Source organism: Gopherus evgoodei, chromosome 1 (genome assembly GCF_007399415.2).
Source record: "Gopherus evgoodei ecotype Sinaloan lineage chromosome 1, rGopEvg1_v1.p, whole genome shotgun sequence".
Taxonomy (NCBI): Eukaryota; Metazoa; Chordata; order Testudines; family Testudinidae; genus Gopherus; species Gopherus evgoodei.
This window is the reverse complement of record NC_044322.1, coordinates 246,390,308-246,410,142: the sequence shown is the minus strand read 5'-3', so window position 1 is coordinate 246,410,142 and position 19,835 is coordinate 246,390,308. Positions and strand designations below refer to the sequence as shown.

At 41.9% G+C, this 19,835-nt stretch overlaps 1 protein-coding gene across 1 annotated transcript in view; it reads right to left on the bottom strand.

Moving 5' to 3' along the window:
• PLCZ1 (phospholipase C zeta 1) overlaps window positions 1-19,835 on the bottom strand; it is a 128,057-nt gene that overhangs the window by 80,436 nt on the left and 27,786 nt on the right. The window contains 1 exon segment of the mRNA XM_030549213.1: window positions 18,459-18,465. Coding sequence (XP_030405073.1) covers window positions 18,459-18,465 — 7 coding nt within the window.

The following is a 19,835-nucleotide window of genomic DNA, read 5'->3' as shown; positions in this document are numbered from 1 at the left end:
TCAGTGACCAGTCCGTGGACTGGGGACTGTCTCTGAGATCTCCCTAACACAGTTTAGGAAGGCAGCAAGCCAATCCGTGCTATCAAAAAGGTAGAGAAACACTGCAGTAGACTATTAAACGTAGTCTATTTTCAACTAGTCTGTGATTTTGCAAACTTCTGATTGTAACCTACCTGTGTTTTCATAGGACAAATCTGACTGACAGTGTATAGGATGATGAAATATTTTAAAGAGGTGAACCTATATATACTCTATTGCAAAAGAAGCTTTACCTCTTCAGGTTATTTTCCGGCCCAAAAATAAAGAACCACCAGTATATTATTTCTTAGGGAAGCAATTCTCAAAATGTAATATGGATGATGATTAAAAGTATTCTATCAGAATAAGAATTCACTGTAATTCCACTAATTAAAGCTACAAAAATGGAATACCAAGTATTTTTCAGTTGTAGGGCTTTTCTAGACTGGGAAACTGAGTAATTTTTTAAAACCTGTTTACACGTTATAAATACTACTTGGTACTTAATATAGATTAGGAGACATACATAGGTGCTGGAACAAGAGGTGTGGGGGATGCTGCCACACACCCTGGTTTGAAGTGGTTTCCATTATATGAAGGGTTTAAAGTTTGGTTCATGGCTCTCAGCATCTCCACTATAAAAATTATTGCAGCAGCATTCCTGCTGATGTATAAAATAATATTGTTCAGGCCTAGAATCTGTCAGATGTTCTGACGCCACACAGGCCACTGAATGAGGTCTATTAGATCTTCGAGTATGAGAACCTTTGAGGGTAGGGCTTCAGGTAGTAGAAGTGAAGATCTGAGTAGGGCTGGACAATATAGAACCTAAGGAAAAAAGTTTATTTTAAACTAGAAAAGCACTGAACTGATTCTCTCTAAACAGTTACTGCAGATTATTTTACATGATTTTTACAGTTGAGGGAATTTTGTAAAATAATTAGTTCCCTTTTAAGCAAAAAATAAATTAGAAGGCAAATCACAAAAATCCATCAATTAGTGATGACAGTTAATTGTCTAGAAGTGAATTAAGAGAAAGGCGAATCCAAAATATTTGAAATAATTGTATTTATTACACCAGTAGAGAGATACCACAGAAGAGAAACATTTTCTCTGAATGCTGTGTTTGATTACACTTGATGGACAGACTAAGAGTGCGCAGTCTAAAGTGTTCTGCTTAAGTACTGTAATATGCCAATTTTGTTTGAGGAGCTAATTATGTCCTGTCAGGTTCGGAGCATCCTTAACTTTCATCAAATCAGTGGCATTGTAGACACTCAGCACATCAGGCACTTGGATTTTATTATGCCAAGATGTTATTAAGAGGTAAATTTGTGAAAGTAAGTATTCACTTTGCCAGATGGAGATTTATCTAAAGCCTTCCACATCTCTAAAATAGACATAGGTAATACATGAACTCTCTTCTGATGAGTTTTTGTCATGTTTTCTCTTTAATATTATATGTTATGGGAAACATCCCAATTTCACTGGGGCCTCCTATACAGAATATCAAATTTGTTTGTAACCATTATTATTGCAGAACCATGATACAGTACTCTCTCTCTTCAATGCTGACATCTTGGTCTTATTCAATGTGTATATGCCTTATAATCTTGCAGGAGCATCTTCCTAGTGTAGCCCTCCTGAATGTCCTCCTGAAGTGAGACACATAGACACAAATGGGTTACGGTATGCTTGAACCAGCTCCCACACATGGGCAGGGAGACATTACAACCCCCTGAACTGACTCCCATACCCTTGGAAACCAACCCCTATACAATAAAACATTAATTAAAATAAGTAAAATGGCAAAATGCAAAAATAATTAATGAATATGCTGCATGTGTTATCTGAACATTAAGATCCCTAATGTAGAATTTTAAAAATAAGAGACACCATCACACTGTATCCCCATACAGGAAGAAGGGAAGAGGCTAGCTGAAACCCAGGAGAAAGTTCTACTATAAGATCACGTGTAATCTGGCTTAGGCATTTCTCTGTTGGCTACTCTTGTTCTTTTATACCCCTTGGTGGTTGCCAATGTAGTTCCAGTATTTCAAAAGGGTAAAAGGGATGATTTAGAGAACTGTAGAGCAATTAGCTTAATGTGGATCCCAGGTAAAACATGGAATAGTTAATTTGGGACTCTTATCAATAAATAATTAGAGGCTAAATATAAGTTATACTAGCCAGCATGGTTTTTATGGAAGGTAGCTTTTGTCAAGCAAACCTGTTGCCTTTTTTTTGACAGGATTAAAAGCCTGGCTGATAAAAGTAGCTGTGTTGTTATAGTATACTTGGATTTCTCCATGGCATTAGGCCTAGTACCACAGGACATTTTTATTAAAAACCTTGCATTGTATGGAATTAACAGGGCACACATACATTGGCTGGATTACGAACTGGTTTACAGATAAATCTTGACATGTAATTGTTAATGGGAAGATATACATTTCTAGTAGGGTCCCCTGGGGATCAGCTCTTGATCCACTGCTATTTAATATTTGTATTAATAATCCAGACAATGTTAGGAAACCTTTGGTAAAGTCTGGAGATGACAAGAAGACTGGTGGGGTAGTAAATAATGAGGATGACAGGTTATTGTTACAGATTGATCTAATCACCTAGTTAAATGGTCACAATCCAAAAAAAATTGTTGTAATACAGACAAATGCAAGATAATACATCTAGGAATAAATAATGTAGGTTAAATCTACAGGATGGAAGACTGTGTCTTGGAAAGCAGTGACTCAGAAAAAGGGGTCATAATGATAATTGCTTCTACGTGAGCTCTCAGTGCAATGCTGTGGCAGTAAGAGCTAATGCGATCCTTAGATGTACAAAAAGAAGAATGTCAAGTAGATGTAAGGAAGTGATCTTGCCTATGAACACAGCATTGGTAAGACCACTACAAGAACAGTGTGTCCAGTTCTGGTATCCACACTTCAGGGAGGATATGGAAATACTGGAGAGAGTTCAAAGGATGGCCAATGTCTAGAAAACAAGCCTTATGATGTGAGGCATAAATAGCTCAATTTATTCAAAAAAGGAGGTTGAGAGGTGACTTGATCATTGTGTATAGGTGCATACAAATGGAAAAGATATCTGATAGTATGGGGCTTTTCAATCTTGACAACAAAGACATTACAAGATCCAGTGGGATGGAAGTTGAAGTTGAAAAAATTCAACCTTGAAAAATTATGAGGGTGATTAAACATTGGAGTTGAATTGGGAAGGTGATAAACTCATCATCACAAGATTAGATATTCTTCTAATCATGAACAGATAAATAATAGTAAGATTAGATATTTTTCTGAAAGATATGCTTTAATCCATTTTGTGGGAGAGGCTGTATGGCCTATGTATGCAGGGAGTCGGCTGGATGCTCGAGGTAGTCCCATCTGGCCTCAGAGTCTGTGAATCTATGGGTTCCCCCTTTAATTCCTTTCTTCCATGGGCTTTGAGAAGAAAGGGATTGCCTATGTTCCCCTCCACCTGCTCATAACACTTGTAGTTCTCTATTATTATAGTGACTATAATCTAATCTCATGATTCAGGGCTTCAAATGGTTGTCTGTAGGGGTCAGGATGATTTTTTATTCTTGATGCACATTTGTAATCTGGCAGGTGGGAGGGAGTCATCTTCCTCTGAAGCATCAGAAATCAGACACAGCTAGAGATGGGATACCGCTTGGGATGGACTGAGGCTGAGAGGTGGCACAGAGAATCCTCTGTTTTAGATGCCTGCCTGATGTGTTTTTCTTAGGGCTATTGATTAATCACAGTTAACTCATATGATTAATTCAAAAAAAACTGTGATTAAAAAATTAACCATGATTAATCACAATTTTAATCACGCTGTTAAACAATAGAATACCAACTGAAATTTATTACATATTTTGTTTTTCTACATTTTCAAATATATTGATTTCAATTGCAACACAGAATACAGTGTCCAGTGCTCACTTTATTATTTTTATTACAAATATTAGCACTGTAAAAATAATAAATAGTATTTTTCAATTCACCTCATACAAGTACTGTAGTGCAATCTCTTCATCATGAAAGTGCACCTTACACATGCAGATTTTTTTATTACATAACTGAACTCAAAGACAGAATAATGTAAAACTTTAGAGCCTACAAGTTCACTTAGTCCTACTTCTTGTTCAGCCAATCGCTAAGACAAACAAGATAATGCTGTCTGCTTCTTATTTACATCACATGGAAGTGAGAACAGCTGTATGCATGACACTTTTGTAGTCAGCATTGCAGGGTATTTATGTGCCAGATATGCTAAATATTCATATGTTCTTTCATGCTTCAGCCATCATTCAAGAGGACATACTTCCATGCTGATGACACTTGTTAAAAAAATAATGTGTTAATTAAATTTGTGACTGAACTCCTTGGGGGGAGAATCGTATGTCTCCTGCTGTGTTTACCCACATTCTGCCATATATTTCATGTTATTGCAGTTTCGGATGATGACCCAGCACGTGTTGTTCATTTTAAGAATACTTTCACTGCAGATTTGACAAAACGCAAAGACAGAACTAATGTGAGATTTCTAAAGATAGCTACAGCACTCGACCCAAGGTTTAAAAATCTGAAGTGCCTTCCAAAATCTGAGAAGGATGAGGTATGCAGCATGCTTTCAGAAGTCTTAAAAGAGCAACATTCTGATGCAGAAACTACAGAACCCGAACCACCAAAAAAGAAAATCAGCCTTCTGCTGGAGGCATCTGACTCAGATGATGAAAGTGAACATGCATCAGTCTGCATGGCTTTGGATCATTATTGAGCAGAACCAGTCATCAGAATGGATGCTTTTTAGGTAGCAGTGCCTGGTTGGGACATGTGGTGCGAAGTAGCCATCTCACAGTGCTGTGGTGATTTTCAACCAGGGCTCATGCATCCTAGCCCCCTCAGTTCCTTCTCTACCATAGAGTCCTTACTGCGAACTCTGAAGTAGAGGGGAGGAGGGTGGGTAGGTGGAGCACCCACAGGGACAACAATCTGGAAGAACCTCAGTTACTCTTCCTCTTCTAGTGCTGTCCCTGTGGGGTGCTCCACTTTAGGTGAATGTAGAGCAGTGCCCTCATGAGGATAGAAAGAACTGGAGTTCATTGCTGAGGCTAATACAGTAAGGCCTAGTCATATATCCCAAAATGGAATTGAGAGTGATTGCATAGTGGTTCGTGAATGTGTGGTCAGAGGCACAGGTGGCCACCCTGCAGATGTCTAGAATGGGAAACATTGTGCAGAATGCTATGGAGATAGCTAAATCACTTGTTGTGTGGGCTCTGATACCCGGAGGGGCTTCAGTGCTATGTAGTGAATAGAATTTATGTATACTAGCTGGATATCCATTTGGATAATCTTTGAGTTGATATGCAGAGCCTTTTTATCGTTCTGTTGTTGACACACAGTCTAGGAGATTTACAGAAGAGCTTTGTTCTATCTAGGTAAAAGGCTAAGGCCCGGCACACATCCAGTGTATGCAGGATCATCTCTTGGGTGTTAGTGTGTGGTTTTGGGTGGAATGTAGGTAAGTGAATTGCTTGGTTGAGATGGAATGAAGACTGGTATTTTGGGCTTAAATTAAAGAATATGTGTATGGGGAGTGAGCAATGACAGCCCGTATTTCACTAACTCTTCATGCCGATGTAATGGTGACCAGGAATGCCACTTTCATAGATAAGTGAAATAATGAGCCTGTGGTTCAAAAGGGGCTCTGATTAGACATTTGAGAATCAGATTTAAGTCCCACATAGGCGTGGGTTCTCAGATGTCTGGGTACATGTTCTCTATGCCCATTAGGAATCACTTAGCAATCGGGTGGGCGAATACCAGTGTCCCATGTATCTGTTGATGGAAGGCCGTGATGGCCGCAAGGCGAACTCTAAGCAAGCTCATAGTGAACCCTGAGTTCTTTAGGGATTATAAATAATCAGTGATTACTGGAAGTGGCGCCCAGCTTGCAACTATTGTTTGTTTTGGCACCACAGGAAAAATCTTTCCTGTTTTTGGAGGTAGATAGTGCATGTGCTGTGTTTCCTGCCATTTATTAATGCTTGTTTTACCTGTTGTGAGCAGGTTAGTTTGTCAGGGCAGAGCCATGAATAAGCAATGCCTTCAGGTGAAGTCTCTCCGGGTCCAGATGGATGACTTGGCTGTCATCTTGAGAGAGAAGATTCTGTAGGCAAGGGAGAGTGAACGGTTTGCAGATAGCCATGCGTGACGGGTAAGGGAAGCAAGTCTGTCTGGGCCATGTCGGTACTATGAATATTATTTTGGCATTGTCGGTTCATATTTTGTGTAACACTCTGGAGATCAGAGATATCGGTGGGAATGCATATAGAAGAGGAGCATTCCATCTGATGAAGAAAACGTTCCCCTGGAATCATGCTCCACGTCCTGCCCATGAGCAAATCTTTGGGCATTTCTTGTTTACTGATGTCGTGGACAGATCTATGTGTGGTGATCCACACATGTGAAATATGTGTTGTGTTATTTCATTGTTCAGTTCCCATTTGTGCTCTTGGGAAAACTATCCTAAAGTGTCCACCATCATGTTGCGTCAGCCTGAGAGGGATGCTGCTGTAACAGAGATGTTCTGCTTTATGCACCAGTTCCATAACTTTAAGGCCTCCATGCATAAAGAGTGGGAACATGCTCCATCCTGGAAGTTTATATAGAACACACACGCAATGTTGTCCGTCAGGATCCTTATCATTTTGCCTCATATAATGGGGAGGAAATGTAGGCATGCCTTGTGAACTGCGAGTAATTTGAGCAGGTTGATGTGTGAGTGTATTTCCGTAGGGGACCACTTGCCTTGGGTTGTATGTTGGTTTAGGTGAGCTCCCCATCTGATCAGTGAGGCATCTATTGTGATTGAGGATCCTGCTGAAATACGATGTCTGAGCACACATCTATTGTGTTTCTCCACTATCATAGTGAATGTAGGACCTCTGGGGTTGATTTGAGTCTTTTTTCTAGGCTGTGCTTTTGTGGAATATATACCAAATTCAGCCATCCTTGAAAGTAGTGCAGGTGTAATTTGCGAACATGTTGGCCGCCATATGTCCCAGGAGTTGTAGGCAGGTGCATGCATATACCCACGGGCTGTCTGAGATCACTGATATGAGGGAGGTCAGTGCTGTGAATCAGGGCATTGATAACAATGCTTTGGCCTCTACTGAGTCCAGGTGCACTCCTATAAGTCCATTTGTTGTATTGGAGTTAGGGTAGATTTCTTTTCATTGATTTGTAGCCCATGGGAGTGGATTTGAGCAATGGTTTGACGAGTGATGTGTAGTTTTTCCATCCTGGTAGGACCTTTTAGTAGGCAATTGCCTAAGTATGGGAATATCAGTATTCCCTGTCTGTGTAGATGAACAGCTACTACCACTAGGGTTTTGGTAAAGACCAGTGGAGCTGTCAACAGTCCAAATGGAAGTACTCTGTATTGGAAGTGATCTTGTCCCACTGTGAATCATAGGAATCATCTGCGAGCAGGATGGATGGTAATGTGAAATAAACATCTTGTAGGTCGAGAGCTGAGAACCGGTCCACCTCTTCCAGCGCTGGGATGATCGAGTTCAGTGTGACCATTTTGAATCTGTGGTTGCAGACAAATTTGTTGAGTTTTCTGAGATCTAGTATGGGTCTTTAACCTCTGGTTTTCTTTTGAGTCAGGAAATAATGAGAGTAAAACTCTTTGCCTCTGTGTTGTGTTAGAATTTGTTCCCTGGCCCCTAATTGTAGAAGGTGATCTACTTCATCTCAATAGGTGCTCATGAGAAGGATCTCTGAAGAGGGACAGGGCAGGGCATTGGGTAGGTGAGATGGAGCAAAAGGGGATGGTATAACCCATTCAAATGATCTCCAAAACCCAGTGATCCATGGTGATAGAATGGCCCATATATGATAGAATGGTCAGAGTCAATGACCAAAAACTTGAGCTGTTGGTTCTATTGGCCCTGGTGGTCAGGGGAGCTCAGTCAGACCCTCGATCAATGCTTCAAAATTGTGTCTTGTTTGAAGATGCTTGGGACTTTGCAGTCTGGGATTGGGTAAGGCGACGTCTCTGTGGTTTGTGCCTTTGATTATCAAAAGGCCTCTGTTGTTGCTGTCCGATTGTGTCTCTGTTGCACTTGTAAGGTTGGTATCTCCTACATCTGTTAGGGGGTATATAGATGCCCAGGGTTTGGAGTGTCGTTTGAGAGTCCTTCATTGAGTGTAGGACTTCATCTGTTTTTCAGAGAATAGTTTTTCTGTGTCAAAGGGGAGGTCCTTGACTTTAGTCTGGAGGTCCTTTGGAATTTCAGAGGATTGTAGTCAGGAGGCTTTCCTCATGACTACTGCCTTAGCCACTCAAACAACAGCTATGTCCGCAACATCAAGGGACACTTGTAAAGCTGTCCTCACCACAAGTTTACCTTCAGTTATGGTGGATTGGAATTGCTCTCTTCAGTCTTCTGGGATGTCTGCTATGAATTTGCTGAGTTTTAGTTTTTTGTAATTATCACGGTCCTATTTCCCTAGTACTGCCATGTAGTTGGATATGCGAAATTGAAGGTTGCCGATGAGTAGATTTTTCAGCCAAACAAATCCAATATCTTTGAGTTCTTGTCCTGTGGCACGGATTTATAATGGAGTTGTTTCCCCTGTTGGTTCACTGCTTCCATCACCAAGGAGTTGGCTGGGGGTGTGAAAATAGGAAGTCTATACCCTTGTGGGGCACATTATACTTACTGTCTGCCCTTTTGAATGTAGGAGGTATGGTTGCTGGTGTTTGCCATACTAATTCTGCTGGTTCTATTAGAGCACTATTAATTGGTAGTGCAATCTTAGTCAAGGGTGCCGGGTGTAGTATTTTGAGGAGCTGATGTTGGTTTTCAGTCACCTCTTCCAACTGGATGTTCTGGCTTTATGCCATCCCTTTGAATAACTCCTGAAATTGTTTTGAGTCATCTGCAATGGTGAGCGGGAGTGGCATGACCACCTCATCCAGACATGAAGATGAGTTGTGAGTTGGTGATTGCTCTTGGTTGTTGGAATCATCCAATTCCTCTATAGGGTCTTCCTGTTTCTCCAAGGGCTCATTTGCAGTAGCTGTAGCAGGGCATATCTGTCACCTCTGTGGCATATGGGGCCTTTGGGTCTGAGCTCGGTGAACTGCCCATGGGTCCCACAGTGCCCATTGCATTGGGAATGGCATAGGGGGGCACGTCCATGGGTTGGTCAACCATGAGGGCATGTCACTGTATAGGCATTCCCTGGCACTTGTGTGCAATGGTGGTGGTTCAGTGCTAGATGGAGAGGAGTATCTGGAGTAGAAGACTGCCTCATCCATATCAGTTGAGAATCTAGAGGTATTTGGTGATTCCCGTTGCATCAGTGCCATCGGCCCTAGAGAACCGTCAGTGCCAAGTATCAGTAATCCTGAAGTGGAGCACCTACAGGGACAGCACTTGAAAAAGAACTGCTTTATCTGGACATGAGGAGATTGTTGAGAGGAGGAGAGACCTCTTCATCAGAATCATAGAATTATAGACTTTAAGGTCAGAAGGGGCAATTATGATCATCTAGTCCGACCTCCTGCACAACACATGCCACAGAATCTCAGCCACCCACTCCTGTAACAAACCCCCTAACCTATGTCTGAACCACTGAATTCCTCAAATAATGGTTTAAAGACTTCAAAGTGTGGAGAATCCTCCAGCAAGTGACCTATGCCCCACATTGCAGCGGAAGGCGAAAAAATCCCCAGGGCCTCTACCAATGTTCCCTGGAGGAAAATTCCTTCCTGACCCCAAATATGACGATCAGCTAAACCCTGAGCATGTGGGCAAGACTCACCATCCGACACCCAGGAAAGGATTCTCTGTAGTAACTCAGATCCCACCCCATCTAACATCCCATCACAGGCCATTGGGCATATTTATCACTAATAATCAAAGATCAATTAATTGCCAAAATTAGGCTATCCCATTATACCATTCCCTCCATGAACTTATCATGATTATTCTTGAAGCCAGATATGTCTTTTGCCTGCACTTGTCCCCTTGGAAGGCTGTTCCAGAACTTCACTTCGTCTAATGGTAGAAACCTTCGTCTAATTTCAAGTCTAAACTTCCTGATGGCCAGTTTATATCCATTTGTTCTTGTGTCCACGTCGGTACTTAGCTTAAATAATTCCTCTCCCTCCCAAATATTTACCCCTCTGATATATTTGTAGAGAGCAATCATATCTCCCCTTAGCTTAACCAAAAGAAGGCTGAACAAGCCGAGCTCTTAAGTCTCCTTCCATAAGACAGGTTTTCCATTCCTCGGTACATACCTAGTAGTCCTTCTCTGTACCTGTTCCAGTTTGAATTCATCCTTCTTAAACATGGGAGACCAGAACTGCACACAGTATTCCAGATGAGGTCTCACCAGTGCCTTGTATAATGGTACTAACACCTCCTTATCTCTACAGGAAATACCTTGCCTGATGCATCCCAAGACCACATTAGCTTTTTCCACGGCCATATCACATTGGCGGCCCATAGTCATCCTGTGATCAATCAATACTCCGACGTCCTTCTCCTCCTCTGTTACTTCCAACTGATAAGTCCCCAGTTTATAACAAAAATTCTTGTTATTAATCCCTAAATGTATGACCTTGCACTTTTCACTATTAAATTTCATCCTATTACTTTTATTCCAGTTTACAAGGTCATCCAGATCTTCCTGTACGATATCCCAGTCCTTCTCTGTATTGGCAATGCCTCCCAGCTTTGTGTCATCTGCAAACTTTATTTGCACATTCCCACCTTTTGTGCCAAGGTCAGTAATAAAAGATTAAATAAGATTGGTCCCAAAACCAATCCCTGAGGAACTCCACTAGTAACTTTCCTTCAGCCTGACAGTTCACCTTTCACTATGACCGAGATTAGTCTCCCCTTTAACCAATTCCTCATCCACCTTTCAATTTTCATACTGATCCTCATCTTTTCCAATTTAGCTAGTAATTCCCCATGTGGAACCATATCAAATGCCTTACTGAAATCAAGGTATATTAAATTCACTGTGTTTCCTTTGTCTAAAAAATTTGTTACCTTCTCAAAGAAGGAGATCATATTGGTTTGGCACAATCTACCTTTTGTAAAACCATGTTGTATTTTGTCCCAATTACCATTGACCTCAATGTCCTTAGCTACTTTCTCCTTCAAAATTTTTTCCAAGACCTTGCATCTACAGATGTCAAGCTAACAGGCCTGTAGTTACCCAGATCACTTTTTTTTACCTTTGTCTTAAAAATAGAAACTATGTTAGCAATTCTCCAGTCATACAGTACAACCGAGTTTACAGATTCATTAAAAATTCTGCTAATGGTCTTGCAATTTCATGTGCCAGTTCCTTTAATATTCTTGGATGAAGATTATCTGGGACCCCCGATTTAGTCCCATTAAGCTGTTTGAGTTTGGCTTCTACCTCGGACATGGTAATATCTATCTCCATATCCTCATTTTCATTTGTCATCCTACCATTATCCTAAGCTCTGCATTAGCCTCATTAAAGACTGAGGCAAAGTATTTGTTTAGATATTGGGCCATGCCTAGATTATCCTTAACCTCCACTCCATCCTCAGTGTTTAGCAGTCCCACTTCTTCTTTCTTCATTTTCTTCTTATTTATATGGGCTATAGAACTTTTTATTATTGGTTTTAATTCCCTTTGCAAGGTCCAACTCTACACGGCTTTTGGCTATTCTCACTTTATCCCTACATGTTCTGACCAATAAGGTAGCTTTCCTTGCTGATCCCTCTCATCTTCCACTCCTTGTAGGCTTTCTGTTTTTATTAATCACCTCTCTGAGATGCTTGCTCATCCAGCTTTGTCTACAAAAACCCTCGTCACGGATCTATTTTTGTTTATCCTTCCATTTAGTTTGAACTGAATTAGCTCATGGTCGCTTGAACCAAGGTTTCAAGTATCAGAGGGGTAGCCGGTGTTAGTCTGGATCTGTAAAGCAGCAAAGAGTCCTGTGGCACCTTATAGACCAACCGACGTATTGGAGCTTTCGTGGGTGAATACCCACTTCGTCGGATGCATGTCTCCTACACTCATTTCTTCTATGAGGTCCTTACTATTCACCAAAACCAAATCTAAAATAGCATCCCCTCTGGTTGGTTCAGCAACTACTGGTGAAGGAATCCTTCAGCTATCGCATCCAGGAAAATCTGAGCCATATTATTATTACTAGCACTTGTTCTCCAGTCTATATCCGGGAAGTTAAAGTCTCCCATAATCTCCTAGAGAGGAAAGGTGATGGAGGCTGTCTATCTCTGTGACACGCAGTGCTCAAAGCCTTGCAGAATTGCTGGTAATATACCACCCAGAGTTACAGTATGGCTGAGGAGGTGATGCATAAGGCTTAGGAGAGGGCACCCATGGGTGCTGAGACTAGCGAGATGGTGGCTAAGACAGTGCATCACGAGTGGTAATAGCTCCTTCAGAAACTTCTGGAAAGGGGCCTCTACAGGGATGAGGCAGAGAGCCCTGCACCAATATTTGGGAGACTGAGGCAAGATCTTCATCATAATCTTCTTCCTCCAATTAATTGTGAAAAAATAGAGCCCGAGGAGAAATTGGAAGTGAAGCAGACAGTTCTGGGCAAATTTCTGAAGATCCTGATGGCCTTGGTACCAAAAACACATTGGAGCCTTGCAGCGGTGAGTCATGTATCTCAGATACAGCCACATCTGGGGAAAATGAAACTCCTGCAGTACCAAGCATGCTGCCATTACCAAGTCCTTGGCCTACACCAAAGTGGATAGAGGGCTCAGTAAGCTGATAGCCATCCCAGTGGAAGTGCGGTAAGAGTGTACGTGGGCTTCTCGGTTCAGTACTGAGTGAGCACAGGAAGAGCCCTTCTTGCTGCCTCAGTCCATGGCTTGAGACTTTGCAGTGCGATTTTGGTTTATTGTGCCACTCGGTACCTGAGGAACCAGCAGCTTCATGAATACCAGATTGGAGAGAAGATGGTACTGAAGTCACTGGAGTCATCAGAGACTGCATATTTTTTGAGGTAGATTCCCACCTGGAGCTCAAGGGACAATCTTTGGAAGTTTTATGACAGGAATCTTGGGTCTTCCTCTTAGTTGCCCTTGAGGAGTGTGGCTCAGAGACAGTAGAAGCAGAAGACTTACTCAGAGACAGGCATACAAAGGGGTCCCTGGGTCAGAAGCAGGCACAAAAATTACATTTCTGGCTAATAGGATATTCTCTGAGGCAACACATGCATCAGGAGTGTCCATTGCTCACCAGGCTTGCCACTTGGCATGACAGATAACATCTGAAAGCAGGAGGACTGGGTATAACCTCCCAGTGAACTAGGACTATTTTATCTAATCTATCTATCTATTTGTGATGGGATCCATACCAGACATAAGTCCTGATAGGGTTAATGTAGGCCTGAGGAGTCAATTAGGGTATCTGCTGCACCTGGAGTGACAGCCAGGCTTCACTGAAAAAGAGGCCCATTTCAGCTGGAGTAGGCTAGATTATAAAGCCAGGAAGTTTACAGAAGAAGCAGGCTGCGGGGAGAGAGTCTGCAGTCACTCTCTGGGAGCAAAGAAGAAGGGAGGTGAAAACTGAGGAGGCAGAATAAGCAATGGAGTGCTAGCCCTAGAAGAAGGATCAATCCCAGGGGAGTTGTGAGGAATGGAAACTGAGAGGGCTAGGTAGGAAGAAGCCCAAGGAAACAGCATCAAGGGGTAGGACTGTGGAGACTCTGGCTGCTTGTTATATGGTCCCTGGGCTAGAACCCAGTGTACTGGTAGGGCCTGGATTCCCATACCAGCCACTAGGAAATGGCACAGTCTAGACAGCTGGCTAGACTAGACTTTTTTACCCCAGAAGGGAAGAACCATAGTGACCTGACCAGAGGGCTGAGTCACAAAGAGGGAGCATCCTGAGTCCTGGAGAGGGGCCATGGTGCGAGGAAGGAGGTGTAAAACTTGAGTCGAGCTAATCCCGAAATGCAACCACAAGGAGGTATCCCTAGCAGTGCGTGAATCCCATCTCACTACTTACGTATCTATACAAAAATTTTAAAAGACTTTTTTTTAACTAGGAAGCTAAAGAGCACTATTACTTACTAACTAATTACTGGCTAATGCTAAGAACTACTATAATAACTATTAAAATAAAAATTAGGACACAGAGGAGGTAAAACTCAATGCAGACAACTGCCAGAGCTCCATCTCAGGCCAAGGTGGTTGAGAAGAAATTGAAGGTCACTCACCCACACAGTGCTGTATAACAACAGCATGGGACTGTGTGGGTTGAATGGCCACCGTTATGAGAAATCTCCAGTCAAAGATGTAGGAGGCACAAGCGCACCTAAAATGGAGCACACACAGGGACACTACTCAAATAACTGTTGTTCTCTGAGATGTAAATACAGATATGTATTCCACTTAGATGTGCGCATGCTGAGCACACCAAAGCCAGAGAACTTTGCCTAGCAGTACCTGTAGTGGTGGCCCTCATGCCCTCTGAACCCTTAGCCCTTCCCCAGGCTATTTAAAAACAACATCGCCCCAACTTCTCTCAATTCCTTTGCACCAAAGTTCAAGAATTGAGACTCCAATGCAGAGGGAATGGAGGGTGAGTCATGGAATACACCTCTGCACCCACATCTTGAGGCTAACAGTTACAGCACAGGTAAGTAAGCATCTTTATTAAAGACATGGATGTAGAAATAGAGAGTATACTGATCAAATCTGGAGATGACACAAAGCTGGGCAATGTGCAAACGCTTCAGAGGATAGAGCTAAAATTCAAAAGGAGCTCAATAAATTGGAGAACTGGGCTACAGACAACAAAATTATATTAAAAAAAGACAAAGTTAAGGTGCTATACTTAGGGAAGAAAAAACAAATGCACAAATACTGAATGGGTTGGCAGCAGCACTGTTGAGAAGGATCTGGGAGTTGTGGTGGATCACAATCTCAATATGAGTCAACAATGCAATGCTGTTGCAAAAAAAGAAAATGCAATTTTGGGTTGTATTAAGAGAGGAATAGCAAGCAAGTCACAGGAGGTGATAGTACTGCTCTACTCAGTGCTGGTTAAGCCTCGGCTGGAGTACTGTGTCCAGTTTTGGTGACCACTGTATAAAAAGGATATAGAGAAACTGGAAAGGATTCAAAGATGAGCAACTAAAATCATCAAAGGGATGGAATGTAAGCTATATCAGCAAAGGCTGAAGGAATTGGGTATGTTTAGTTTGGAAAGGAGACATGATAGCAGACTTCAGATACTTGAAGGCTGCCATAAGAAATATGGAGAAAATATGTTCTCTCTTGCACAGAGGGCAGGACAAGAGCATAGCAGATTTACATTAAATCTCAGGAAAAACTTCCTAACTGTAAGAACAGACAATGGAACAGACTGCCTAGGGAGGTCATGGAAGCACCTTCCTGAACATTTTCAAAAGGAGGCTGGATAACCATCTGTCTTAGATGGTTTAGACACAACAAATCCTGCAGCTTGGAATAGGATTAGACTAGATGGCCTCTGTGGTCCCCTCTAGCCCTATGGTTGCATGATTCTATGATCTTTTCTTTTTTGAGTGGCTGTAGATGTGTATTCCACTCAGGTGACTCACAAATGGTATCAGAAAGAGGTGAGGCTCAGAGCCTGCTTAAAGAGTGACTGCAAGACTGCTTTCTCAAAATTTGTGTTTGATCTGGACAAGATGTAATAGCATAATGCTTTGTAAAAAGTATGTATGGAAGACCAAGTGGCAGCTCTGGAAATGTCTAGTATCGGAATGTTACTGAGAAATGTAACTGATGTCACTTGGGACCTCGTTGAAAGGGTTTCCAATCTTTCAACCTTTTTGGAGGCAAAATCTGAGCTATCTCATAAGCATTCGTAATGCAAGATGTTATTCACTTGGAAATCATCTGCACAGAAACTGCTTGACCTTTTATGTGATCCACTAAGGAAACAAAAACATGTGATGAACAAAGTGGTTTAGTTCTTTCCAAGTAAAACCTCGAGCACTGTCTCACATCCAAGGAATGAAGACACTGTTCATAAGCATTTGAATGAGGTTTGAAAAAATATATAGCTAAGTAAATTTTCTGGTTATGATGAAATTGTGACACCACCTTAGACAGAAACTTAGGATGAGGTCTCATGGTAGCCTTATCCTTGAAAAACTGGATGTATGAAAGGTCCATCATCAGGGCCTACTATTCTTTTCATAGAAATTATGGCCACAATAAATGTTATCTTTTGGCATTGGAGTGACAGAGTACAAGTTGCCAAGGACTCAAATGGAGGACCCATGGTGGTGGCTAACACCATGTTAAGATCCCACTCAGGAATCACTTCCTTCACCAGTGGAAAGAGATGAGTGATCCGTTTCAGAAACCTGACTATCATGGCATTCAAAAAAACAGATGTCTCTTGCACAGGAACATGAACCATTTAAATTACTGCCAGTGAACTGAGAGACAGACCAGATGACTGAAGGTGTAACAGGTACCTCAGGATGTCCTGAATACAGGATTGCATCAGTTGAATCCCCCGGGCTAGGGACCAAATTGAAAAAAACACTTCCACTTACCCATATAGGTAGCCCTAATAGAAGGCTTTCTAATGTTAAGTAGAACCTGTGGAACAGCTTCAGAAAAGTGCTCCTCTTCCTTATCTAACCATATAGAATCCATGCTGTGAGGTGCAAACTGCTCAGTGCTGGATGAGAAATCTGACTTCAGAACTGAGACGGTATATAGGGACAACAAGAAATAGGAATATGTGCAAACAGGCTGAGGAGGTCGGAAAACCAACATTGTCTCAGCCAAGCTGCCGTGATCATAATCAGTCTGGCATGATCAACCCTCAGCTTGAGAATGACCAGAAAAACTAGTGGCATTGGGCATACAATAGTGCCAATCTCCAATTCAGAGGAAAGGCTTCGACTAAGGAATCTGGTCTGAGACCCGCTCAAAAGCAAAATTGATGGCACTTCTTATTGTACTTTGTTGCAAACATGTCGACAGCAGGAATGCCCCATTCTCCGAATATGGACTTCAGCACACTGATCTTCAAAAAGCACTTGTGATTCTGGAAGAAATTCCTGCTGAGATAAATAGCCAAATGATTCTGGGCCCCTGGTAAATGAGCAGCTGTGGGAATGATGTTCTCTTGGATTCATAATGCCTGAACTTTATTACCTCTTGACAGTGATCTTGTCAGTGAGTATGTGAAGCACTGCACCCCTGATCTGCACTCAAATATCTAATATGCATTGCATATGTCCTGAAGCTCCAGAACATTAATATGAAGAAATGCCTCCTGATTCATCCACAAATTTTGTACCTTCAATTCCACCAGATGTGCTCCCCATCCAATTGTTAAAGTATCCATAACTATGGTCCTGTCTAGTGTGGAACAAGCAAAGAGAAGACCCTGGCATATATTGCTCTGAACTGTCCACCACTGAAAGGAATCTAGAATCACTGGAGGCACTCAGACCAGGCTTTCAAATGCCTGACAATTCAGGCGGTAGACCAACTTCAATCAGTCTTGAAGAAGAAGGAGGTGCAATCTTCAATTCTGGGCCACATAAGTGTGTGGCCATATGGTCTAATAACTTCAGGCGTGCTCAGATCGTAATAGATGGGTGAAAACGGAGATACGGACACAGGTGACAAACTGCCTGAAATCACTTGTTCAGTAGGAATGTACTCAAGCTCTAGAATGTAGTAGGCTCCAATGAACTCAATTTTTTTAAATTAGTATTAATGTCAACTTCCCATTGTTCAAGATTAGATCCAGGTGATCAAAAAGGCATAGTGTGAACTGATCACGCAAGAGGACTGGTTCTCTTGCCTGCCCCTCACTGATCAATCATCCATGTATGGGAAGACATGAATTCCTCTTGTCCTGAGACTTCAGTCACCACCTCCAAGCATTTGGTAAAAACACAAGGTGCCAAGGACAGGCTACAGAGAAGCACAGTGATAATGATGACCTGTCACAACAAATCTCAGAAACTTCCTGTGACTTGGGAAAATTGTCACGTGGAAGTAAGCATCCTGAGGATACAGGGCAGCAAACCCAGTCATTGTGATTTAATGCAGGAAGAATTGTTGCTAGAGCAACCATACAGAATCTCATGCATTTTATTTATTTGTTGAGACCCCAGAGATTCAGACTAGGTCTCATCGGACCAGGAAATACTGGGAATAGAATCCTTTTCCCAAATGCTGCTGGAATACCTCCTCCATAGCTCCCAAAGCACACAAAATCCGGACTTGCTGAAGGAGCAGTGGCTCACGAGAATGATCCCTGAAGAGGGACAGCATAGAAGGTGGTATTGTATTAATTTAGATGGAATATAGAGATCCAAATACGTTAACATAACCCAGTCACTGTCCAACATTCAACACTGTTAAACAAGGTCTAGGGTTCAGTATACAGAAACGTCGGCCTATCACAGCAAACACATCATTAAACTTTCTTTTAACCTTTTATTAAACATAAAGAAAAGAAGGAAAAACAGTAAAAAATGTTTGAAATGTAAAGTATTAAATAAGTCTTTCATTTTAATAACATCTCTTTCCCTTTAGCTGGGGAGAATTTTTAGAAGGAAAAATCCCCTTGTTTTACATTCTCTAGATAGTATCAAAGATGGTGATAACTGTCCTTTCAGGGAAATTAGACTGTAACAGGTTCCCCCCTGGGTGTGGCCTGGAACGGGGGTACCACTGAGCCCCCTGAACCACCAGCCTGGGCTCCCTCTCACACTGTACTGCCGAGACAAGTTGTAAAGCCCCCCAGCCTGCACTTTCACCAGCATTCATACAGGGAGGGACACACCCAGCTGCAGTTACATGCAGGGTCTCTTACCACCAGCTTCCCAGTCTGGGACCCCAGAGCAGCACCATCCTGTTGTGGTTAAATCTGGCCAGTACATGGCTGTAATACCTGATCAATGTGAAGAGGACAATGCACACTTGTGGTAACCAAGCAGAGATTCTCCCCAAGCACTCCAGTCAAAGCTCATTGGTTTAGATTAAAACATAAAATAAGCTTGTTAACTGCAAAAGAATAGATTTTAAGTGATAATAAGTGATAGCAGACAGATCAAAGCAGATTACCTGGTAAATAAACAAAACTGCAAACTGAGTTTAACATACTAGATAGGTAGTATATGAATTAGGAAATTCTCACCCTGAGTGATAAACAGCCTGGCAGATTCTTAAGACACAAGCTGTCTTGGCTTTACAGCTTGGGTTTCCCAGGTTGTCATATACAGGCTAGAAATCCCTTTAGCCTGGGACCATCACTTCCCCCCGGTTCAGTCTTTGTTCCTCAGGTGTTTCCAGGTGTGTTGTAGTAGGAAGAATGGTACCATCATGATGTCATTTCCCCCCTTTTATAGCTTCTTCCCACTTGCTGGAAAGCTCTTTTGCTGTGACCTGAGTCAAACAGTTCCCATTGTGGAGGATTATCTCTGAGAGTTTTCTATTGTACACAATTCCTTGGGTAATCCTTGTGCTTGTATGCATTTCATCAATAAGCCATTAACATTGTTTGGCTTTTTTACTGTTGTACCCGAAAGGCTGCTTGTGGGTGTTTTCAACTTCACAAGAAGTTTCAGTAACACCTACATAGCCAAGCTTCATAACTTTACATACGACGACAGCACATACAATCCAACGAGATATTAATGTCTAGCAGATCGAGACTTTTAGAATGATACCTTAGAAGGCATGATTTGTACAAAACATATCCTAAT